Source organism: Cyphomyrmex costatus, unplaced genomic scaffold (assembly GCF_001594065.2).
Source record: "Cyphomyrmex costatus isolate MS0001 unplaced genomic scaffold, Ccosl1.0 scaffold43, whole genome shotgun sequence".
NCBI classification, from domain to species: domain Eukaryota; kingdom Metazoa; phylum Arthropoda; class Insecta; order Hymenoptera; family Formicidae; genus Cyphomyrmex; species Cyphomyrmex costatus.
In genome coordinates this window covers 1,218,560-1,229,298 of record NW_017278534.1, presented here as the reverse complement: position 1 = coordinate 1,229,298, position 10,739 = coordinate 1,218,560, and the positions used below count along the sequence as shown (strand labels likewise).

The 10,739-nt window shown below is 47.8% G+C and overlaps 1 protein-coding gene across 1 annotated transcript; it reads left to right on the top strand.

Moving 5' to 3' along the window:
• The first annotated feature begins 8,323 nt into the window (after window positions 1-8,323).
• LOC108777332 (uncharacterized) lies at window positions 8,324-10,255 on the top strand. Its single transcript, XM_018544181.1, has 2 exons — window positions 8,324-8,348; window positions 9,952-10,255. The coding sequence occupies exons 1-2, from the start codon at window positions 8,339-8,341 to the stop codon at window positions 10,113-10,115; spliced, it is 174 nt and encodes a 57-aa protein (XP_018399683.1). The 5' UTR covers window positions 8,324-8,338; the 3' UTR covers window positions 10,116-10,255.
• The last annotated feature ends 484 nt before the right edge of the window (window positions 10,256-10,739 follow it).

Here is a 10,739-nt window from a genome sequence, read left to right as displayed (position 1 = left end):
GGGGGGGGGGGAACGGGTGGTAGTCGGCGGCGGAAAGGCGTTAGGGTGCCCCTGGGTGGAAAGAGGAGGTGGTGCAACGGTGTCGGTGGTTGCATGAACCGGTTGATAGATAGAGAGAGGGCGAGGGAGAGCGGTGGTGGTGTGCGAACGGAGATAGAACGGTTGTGAGATACGGCCGAGGGAACCGGGGGCAGCGGTGGGCCTGCATGCACTTTTTTTCCGCACCCCGCGTATTGATCCCGGAGTCATTCAAAATGGCGGCCGGGGCCGAGTCAGCCAATGACTGCCTGAATCGATGACTGCAGCGAGCCACCCTCGGACCGGCCAATGGGAGGCCAATGGGAGGCCGTCGCACGCCGTTCTCTGCGGGAACTACCACCCCGATATATACGAGACACAGGCCTCCCACGTTGTGTACCCTGATACACACACACACATACACACACACATACAGATACGTGTGCGTGTCGTGTAGCTGTTCGGTCCGCCGGGTAGAGCTCGTCGATGACCCGGGCGACGTCAATGATTTCCGCGGAAAATTTTCCCCCCCAAAAATGGCAAAACTCGCCCCGTTCGCTCCATCGGCCGGGTATATCCCGGACCAGAGCTCACAGTCGCTTTGATTAACGATCTTTCTATGTATATATTTCGCCCTCCCCCTGCCCATCCCCCTCGTACTTTACGGCAAATATACGAGGCAGAAAGTACTGACTGCGCAGGCAAAAATATTCACGATCATCGACCGGCGTCTGCCATCTTTCATGACTCTCGTCATTGCCCGGAACAGCCCGCGACGGACTTCGCTGCAAAATAAACGAGATTCGTTCGTCGCATTTATAATGCTGAGTCATTCGTTCGTTCTAAATCATTAAAAATTAATTGTTGTTAATAAATCGATGTTAATAAAATCCCTTAACCGCGCGCTATGCTTCGCCCTCGTATTTTCATCGTCGTCTTTTCTATCGCACTGTATACCGTACAGATGAATTATTTCATTCTTTCTTCGCCGTCAATTTAAACGATTAAAAAGGATTTGCAAATATTTAAAGACGACTCGCGGGCGCTCTCTTCTGAAGACATTTCACGTCGTCGCGTATATAATCGCGATTTGACAATCGCAGCGCTTTTAAAAATTAAATTTAATACGATTACGACTTCCTCGTAGATACTTTCACGTCAGAAATACGGATATTTCTGACGAGTTGAGTTTTTCGGGCTTCAAAGCGTCGAAATTGCACATTTATTCGTAAGAATGCAGTTATACGCAATGTATTTTTCCGATAACGCGCAAGGCGCGTCGGTTTTTTTTTCTGGTGCGACTGTCACGATGCCGTCCGAAGTCACGACGCTATCTTCGTCACCTTGATCCTGGATCCGCGCACGCTTATCTTATCTCTCATGGTTCGCATAAAGTCTCAGAAAACACGAAAGCAATATATACATGTCGATGCGATGGTATACTCGCGCGAAAATCGACCGCTAAATCGCGCGCGATCGCCGCCGTCTCGTTGGACGTTCAAGATGCGACTTTAGAGCCGAGGATCGATCGCAAGACACCGTGATTAAAATTTCAGAGCCCCGTCGGCGGATCGATTGATCGCGTCTGATCGCGGAATTCGTTAGCACACTTTGCGCATAGCGCGGGACAAAGAGAATGTCGAAACTGCGCGAGGCACGAGGCACACGATTGCATCACGAGTCGCAGTGTGCGGCGAGCTGCATTACGTATGTGTGTGCATATGTACTTAGATTGGCTCCTATTGACACAGCCGCAGACGACAGTGGTGGTACAGTCGGGAAAAATAGATGCGACGCGTTTCGCGGGCTCCGTGTCCATGCCGGCCCCGTTTCGACGACGCTCGTGTACGCACGCACATACGCCGAGGCCTTTGATCTGAACGACGAGCATTTGACATCCTGAATTATCCAGAATCAGCGGATATCGATTATCGACGGATCGGTTGTCTAAACAGCAAGGCACACCGCGTTGCGTTGCGTCGCGTATACAACGCGAACTCGACCAGATCCTACAATTCGTCCTTTTTAAGCGCTTTTGTCCTTTTCACGCGGGCTAAATTATATTCCCCCAACCGCGACGCGGTCCGAAATAATTTGATTCATTACGCGCGTTTGCCGCGTTTGGTTATATTTAATGCGACGATGTAGACTCGCGCATACACGCACCGCTCGTCCCGACGAGCGTTCTCTCATATTTAATGTAAATCAAATTTAGAACCGGAACAAAGTACACCGGTCAGCGGCGAGCCGATTCTACACGTTTGCTCGATTACTGTTAATTAGCCGTCCGTCCAAATGAATCTAAAAAATTCACGAGTTGTCTCGCTGTTGCCCGATCAGTTTTCCGGATCACTGACTCTCCGCGCGACGGTTTAGGTCGACCATTGACGACTCGCGCATCTTCGTTCGACATACCACAAATTGAAGGAACGTCGATATCTGAATAACACGCCGCGTGTTATTTCACCTTTCACGAGGCAACAAATTTTATTAAAAACGTCAACGTTAAATAAATCATATTTTAAGTAGTGGAGAAAATATATCTTTTTCGGCACGTTAAAAATCACATCGAGCTCACCAACACGATAAGTTGTCTCGTCGCAATGACGAGGGGAGAAAGAACGGCCGATGCACTTTCTGACGCAGCTGTACTAAGTGCACGACGGAATGGGTTTTTCTAGCGCGGGCAGTTTTTCTATTAAGCTTCATTTGTTTCTTTCATTGCGTAATGCGCCGGACGCGTCGCTCATTTCATCCTACAACCGACCGGCTACTCCTACCGTTAGAATTCTTAATCCGGGCCGTCAGTTTCGATGGCTCGCGTGCTGCACGTTCCTCCGATTCGCCGATTCGACGAGAATCGCGACTGTCGCGACGATCCTAATCTCATTTCCCGACGAATAAAGTAGTGTGCCCCGCGTATCACGGCGTGTCCGCCACGGTAATATGATAACGCGCGCATGAAGGTGGTCGTGGATTGATATAACCGATGTAACGGATCTCGGTGAGTTCAATTGTTCGACGCTGCAACTACGAGGATATATCTTGGCCGCGGTCCGATTCACGCTCACAATGCTCATCAGAGCGTCATTTGTCCTTGCTGAATGATTTGACGAACAACAATAATAAAGTGGTTTTTAATTCTTGTAAGGGTGGAAAAACAGATTCTTGTATAATGCATAACACGTAAAAAAATCAGCCAATCAGTGTCTTTTATTTCATGAAAGGGAAAGAAATTGAGGATGATTGGTGCAATTTTCTTACGTATTATGAATTACGCAGAGACTCTGTGCTTCTGCCTTAAGTGTAAATCGAACCATAATTCTTGATCCGTATGATTAATCTAGCACTTCCGTTGTCACACAACAACAAACACAGATGTCTCCTTTTTGCATCTTACAAATTTTGAATTTGAACTCGCTGGAACTACACCGGTTTATTGCTCAGTGATATCTCATTATTCATTTCATGTAAATTTTAAGCGATTTAAAAAAAAAAAAACAAAAATTAAAAAATATCTAAAAACTCTACAAAGAATTTTTTTTATTTTTTTTTTATTCATTGTTAGATATTTTTCGCGAAATTATCATGTTATTTAAATTTTATTTTGATAATATATCATCCGATTCTTTGTACAACTGGGTGTATTATGTGATCGCACATCTGCTCGCATTTACCATTGTCGCTTCACCGTAATCGATATTCTACCAGAGTTAGCACGGACAAAAACCTTAGGACAATTCACCCTTTTCTCCACTCGTTCGTTTCCTCGTTCCTTATTCCGCCGCCAGACGTCACCTCGCCACGGGGTGGTTCTTCCGATCAGGGGTTGAGACGGGGCTACTTCACACGAGCAGCAAACGAATGCTCCGCGAAAAGACCGTCCGAACAAATTATTGCGCTGGAAATCTTTTTACGTGACAGACGCGTTAAAGGAATATGAAAATTGAAAACGGATATTTAATCGGGTCGTATTAATCGGTCGTGTCAAATAACTCTATCCGTTTTTCAATAAAATTCTTAACACGTCGAATATTATATATTGGCACTCGCTATCATTTTTACATTTATTTTCTATTCACGAGGGAGCATTTGAGAGGGTTCGATTAATAAAATTTCATCGTTAATTGTGAAACGGAAAAATAAACGTTCTCCTCGTTCCTGTTGTGGGTCTAAAAATTCGGAAGACACATGCGATACGAAGTAACAAATACGATCCCGACGTCGTTTCCACCACCTGACGACCACCTTCGTCGACACATTTCCACGCACACTCCCCCGCCATTCGCGATGAAGAAGGCGGACAATCTCGCAAAGTAGGTAGGATCAGACCGAGAGAAGACAAATGCCTTCCTACGCAACGGCGTATACGTCCTATCGGGGTAGTCGATCGGCTCGATTCACAGCGGCGCGGAGCCGGACAACTGGCCGTCAGAGTTGCAAGTGCACGTGCAACAATTCGTACACAGCAAGTATCCGTCTGTACGTCCGTTCTTGAAGTCCAGCTGCCGATCGGGATCAAGGGGGAATCGGGATCGGGATTGAGATCTAAAACGCCACGTACGTAACGTATGTACGAGCGTACGTGCGTTACGTACGCATGCACGTATGTACGGTACAGTGACTCGTAACGGCATACACCCACACGTCTAAGTGGAGGCGTATATGTGTACCTAACAATCCACCCACCCCATAACCGAGCGCGGAGGCTCGATTCTCACCTGTTTTTATCCTCACGTACGCCGGCCGCTTCATTTGTAATTTAAAGTGAGCCTCGATTGCCCAATGCGCTCTACGTACTTATTTTCAGAGCTCCGGAGGAGCACACTCGCGCATAGCGGACGTACGAAACGAGTCCCTCTCCTCTCTACCCGCGAGCCGAGCCGAGCCGAAATTCTTACCACGGCAGCAGCCTGCCGCGAACGGAAGTTCGATCGCGATCGCGCCCGGGCACTTTCGTGCCGGAGACCCTCGTGTCGGAAGTGCGTTACTTTCGTCCTGTTCCTACTTTCCGGTTCAGCGTCCGATAAACTGGATATTTTTGCGTTCGAGCTTTGCAAAATTCGCAATAAATCTGTTTAAGCAGCCTCTATTTATTACGAAATCGTATCAAGACGAATTACGTTTTATCTGTTAAATGCTTTTTTCGTTACTAATGTTCTAAAGAATTGATAATTCTGAAGAGAATTATTTTACTTCTCTTTTTGTGACTTATAAAATTGTACGTGAAAAAGATTATTAATCGCGAAAGACATTGCTTAAGAAGTAAAGTAAAATTAAATTGAATTAACGAGCCTGCATTAATTGCCTGCCTCTTTTTAGCTGCACTCTGACATATATGAGCAAAGTGTACTACGTGTGTATATATACATATATATGTATATTATTATAATCTTGCATCAAAGATATACAGTCGTCGTAGAATATCTCTTTAAGAAGCGAAAGACACTTTTCGATGGTCCATCGCGTTGACAAAGAAAGTTGCCGCGCGCGTGGCGTTGCACGTGCGACGAAGGTCACTCGATTTTTCCACCATCGTGGGGCGGCCCCATTGGCTCACTTTTTTTCGCGTGACGGTCCACCCTCGTCGCACGCGCGTTGGAAGAAACACGGATAGGGTGGACACGATATGAGTATGAGTGGAGGGATGCGACGAGACGATACGCGACGTTCTTTTCTTTGCTCCTTTCTTGCCGCCGCCACCGCCGCCGCCGTCACACCGCTGCTCTTCTAACCGAGGGAAGAAAGAGAGACAACATTACGAAAGGGTGGACGCGTTATTGCGTCGTCTCGGACGACCAGCGGGGCTCTCTCGCGTGAATACTAGAGGCAGGGTAAAGAAAAAAAGGGGTCGCGCCTCCCCACCTTCCGGACTCATACCTCCACGTGTATACCACGTGGAAAAAAGGACGAGGCCAGCGTAAAAATGCGACGCGTGGGGGTTGCCCGGTTGGTGGGGAGTCGAGGCGGCCGAGAAAGAGAGGGAAAGAAGGGAGAGAAAAGGATGTAGGAAAGGGTGTCGGGTGGCGTAAGCGAGGTTGAGCTACGAAAATCGGTAGTAAGAGAGAGACACAGACGAAGGCGCGAGCAGAGAGGGGAAAGACGTTAGCAGGGAAGGGAGAAATAGGAGCTTAATGCGATGGTGGGGAAGCTATGTTAGATGAGAGCTCGAGAGAGAGAGAAAGAGAGAGAGAGAAAGGAAGGAGGAGGGAGGGAGGGAGGGTAGGAGGGAGGGAGAGAGAAGAAGGGAAGGAAGGGATAGCTTGGTTGTCTACTTCGGCGAGGAGGGTGCGTAAGACGAGCAGGATGACCATCGACCACCCTTCGCCGCGAAATGAGCATCAGCGCGTTCACTGGAAAGTCGACGTCCTCCGCAAGGTCGATGATCCATGTTTAAATCGCGATTTGACTTTCAAAATGAGATGCGGAGGGGAGGGTGTCGGATGACGGATGACCAAAGTGATTTGATGTTATTCGAATCCGCTTTCCCAATCCGATCGATGGATTTGCGACACTTAATCAAGTGATATCGTGAGCTACGAGCGAACTTCGCGTATTAATATCGCGAGAATACGATCGAGAACAATGTACTTGAGCGATTCGTAAAGAGGGATAAAAAAGAATGCCTACCCCACACTCCCCCGCGATTAGTCACGCGTGCGTTGCCATACGGAACACACACGACGAGGGAGGAGGCCATTTTTATACGATGGTCCCCTTCTTTTTTATTCGTACCTCAGACTGTTACACCCCCTTATACAGAAGCCCCCTACAATTTTTCGGTCAGTCGAATACCCCGATTCGTAGCGTCCGCATGTAAGACTTGTATACTCGCCGCGTTGAATGAAAAATCGTTAATACGCGCGAGGGAGGATTGTGTGAAAATTTAAGTGAGTTTACGTGACGGCGATGATCCGCGACGCGGTCGGGTGAAAAGTTTTCAAGGACATACCTATAGCAAAAAGAGTATATAGCGGGTCCAAGAGCCCGCTCTCGTCTTGCCCGCTTCGCGGCGTACTTACGTACGCCGGAACGTAACCGCGGAGTATAAGATAGCGATCAAAATAGACAGAGACAGATAATCGGTTCTTACGACTCTCACTCCTACCCTCCTTCCGAGAGGGTTTTCTTGGCCGGGCGAAACGGAGACGGAGAGAGAGAGCGGCCCCACTCTCTTTCTCTCATCCCTTACGACGCTTACCCCCGTACGAGGCGTCGGCGGAGTCGGCGGCGGAGAATCCCCCACCCACCTGGGCGCGGGGTGAAGGGTGAGGAGAGTTTGAGGAAAAGGGGGAGATAGAGCGCGCGCCTCGGCGTCGTGTCTGGTGGGGGCAAAGGAAAAGAGGGGTAGCTTGAAAACTCCTGTCCTACGACGGCCTCAGTTTTTCGTCCTCCCGGAGGTAGATTTTCGTCGTGGGTGGACGCGGCCGGGGTCACGAGTCGGTCCACGGTAACCTGGGCCCGCGCCCGGGCCCGTCGGACCCGCGTACGAGATCGTCGCGGTAAGAAACGGCGTACGGCGAAGGCGCCCCGAGGTGGCCAGAAATTTCGCGGCCGCGCACCACCTAAGACAACGCCCCTACCCGAACACGCGTTCTTTAAGGCACGAGGGGGTGGCTTTTAGTCAGACGCACGCGGTCTGAGAAGCGCGCCACCACCGACCCCCGACGGAGAAGGACTTAGCGTTTCTCGCGAGCCGCAGACCCGAGTCAGTTTCGGTTCCTCCTCCGTCAAGGACTCGAACGCGGAAGAGGAGAGAGCTTTTTCCCCCCGTCGTACATCGTCGTAGTCATCGTCGTCTTCGTCGTCGTCGTCGTTGTCGTTACCGTCGTCGTCCTTCGAAGAGGAAGAACAGTGTCTTGGCCGATACCGTGCACGAAGGTCGCGAGCAGCCGAGGTGCAACGATCGTATTACGCGTATACTCTATCACCGACCATCATACCAGCCGCCGCATCTGTCCGTCTATCATCCGCACTTGGATCTCTCCAGTAAGAGATCCTTCGGATTCTTTCTCTCGGAATATATTCTGTTCAACCAATCTTGTGTCGCGAGTTGTGTGAACGTAACGACACTTTGCGCGATCGTGCATCTATCAGCTTCGTTGATACATCCAACGCTCTCTTGTTATTTCCTTCTTTTTTCCACTTTATGATTTTAGTCAGTTTTCCCCACTTTCGGTCCGAGACCACCATACTGACCACCCCCTCCTATTCCCTGTTCCGAATCCTGACATGCCCGGTACGTCATCGTCGCCGTCTCGACAGTGTTTCGTCGCGATCGCACACGCTCCGATCCCCTCTCGATTTCCGGTGTGATACGATGTGCTTCGGTAAGATCGCGGGGAAGCGAATGATGAGAAGGCAGACTGAGAAAAGGACGAACGGAAGCTCAATCGCAGCTATCTCGAAACCTCGTCGAAATCGGTCACGCGAATCATCAGCTTGATGCTTGCGATCGCGAAATTACACGGCGAACAATAAACGTAACGAATCGTCATGTCGCGAGTAAACGAGTTAGCGATTATGCGAATATCCGCGTGCGTGATCATTTCGGGCCGTTAATTCAGCGAGCAGCCGACAATGCTCGTCACGTCGTGTAAACCTGGCGCACGTTGCAACAAATTATTTGGCATTTCATTGACATCGTCGTCAACGCGTCGACCATATTCATCGTTCAGTGACAGACAGCCTTTACGAAAAAAGATCTAACTGCATATTCGAAAATAATCGGAAAATTACAACACAATTCGGGAAACAGAGGCAAAGATATAAATTCTCGATTTAACGAAAAAGCAAGAATCTGGAAAAAAAAAAAAAAAGATCGCGAACGCAATTCTACGTGTGAACGGCAGTGTTATAATGTGACATCGCGCGTTATTCGTAGTAATGTTACAACAATAATGTAAATCACAACTTTACATTCCTGAGAATATTCAGTGCTCCGGAACATTTTATTTTTATCCTATTCACTATACTCTGATTTATTGCTCATTGTTATATTGACGTTACTTTTATTTGAATAAATATTTGATCCATCGACACGTTACTCTCTTTCAGTTACAAACCTTTTCAGTTCTCCATACTCCGATCCTGAATTTTTACATTACATATTCCGCATCTTTTTCGTATTGTCAGTGCTGTGCAGCATGCGACGGCAAAAGACGCTTTTTGCTTTCGCGCATTGAAACCGATTGATTTTTCTAAAATGCAAAACTAATTGGAAATTCCGCGTCAACGACAGTCGGTGTAACTAAAAGGAGGGTATGAATTTGTGTAACACGTTAAATTATCGACATGAGAGCTGGATGTGTCAAATGGACGAAATTTACTATGTCGCGTAATTAGTGCGTGCTTCTGACAGTGCTTGGTTAAAATTATTGTTTGTGTCGCGGCCGGAAGTGTAAACCCTTCATAAACGTCAGCCGAAAGAGAATAGCATTTAACGTTACCTCGCTATAAGATGATAAAATTTCGCGGCTGATATCTTTCTGATATCGTGAAATTATATTAGGATTCTTCTAACTCGATTCACGTCGCATTACTCGACACTCGATATTTTCGCGCTACGACAGCTGATTTTAGGCAGTGTCATCTAGCAAAAATCAATGTTTTAAATAACGTTACGCTCACGTACCGGGAATTAGTCAAGATATTTTACATCTTAATATTATCGGATTTATAATCAGATCTTATAATTAATATTATACCTACCGAGAGTCACAGTGAATTGTGACAACCTTTGAATGATCGAATACTTTTGAAGAGACGTACGTCTCTGATTGACGTTTGACGACTTACTTTTCCGATCGCAAGCAAAGGCGTGTGAAACGGTTGCCTATGACATTGAAAAAATGATAGTGTGATGTTGAATGTTCGTCGTACGTGACGTTTGCGGACAACGCAAAAATTGTATTTTCTTTTTCTGGATTGCAGCTTCGAGCGGGAGACGCGTTGCAGCGAGAGATTCCCGCGCAGGAGAGGAAGACTGGACAAAGCGGAAGAAGCAGAATAAGACGAGCAAAGCAGAAGCAGAAGAGCAGAAGAGCGTAAGACCGAGAGCTGAACGAGTAGAAGCGGGGTTGCAAAGAAGAAAGTGATTAGCGAGTTGATCGTGCGTATCCGAAGATAGCGAGGAAGGAGATAGAGGACAGAAAGATCAGGAGAATAGAGCTACGGAAGTACAGAGAGACAAAGATCGGAAGAAAGAGAGAGCGACAGAGAGAGAGAGAGAGAGAAAGAAAGAGCAAGAATCGGAAAAAAGCTCGACAGAGAACCCCGCGCTCATACATATATATTTCAGTGTGTTCAAAAAACGAGTGTACCTAAGTGCAATATTAATTAAACCTAAACGATAATAAAAAGCAACCACAACTACCATCGACGATATCGGTAACGACGAGCGGTGATCGATAATCGAATAGAATTCCTTTTAAAGAGTTAAAACGCTAGAGTCGCATTTCGAGGAGGAGTCATCGACGGACGCGACACAGAAGCAGCTTGACAGAAGAAGAAGATCGGAGGAAGTAGGCAGAAGCAGAAACGGAGTGACGGAAATCCCGGAGAGAAACGCTCTCGTCCCGCTTAAAAGAATTCACACGAACTCACCGATTCAAGCCGACGCGCGCGACAGCAGACACCAACTTTTCGAGCCTGTTCGAGCGCGTTCACGCACACACACGCACGCACACACAACACGCACGCACATCCAACATAACGGGGCT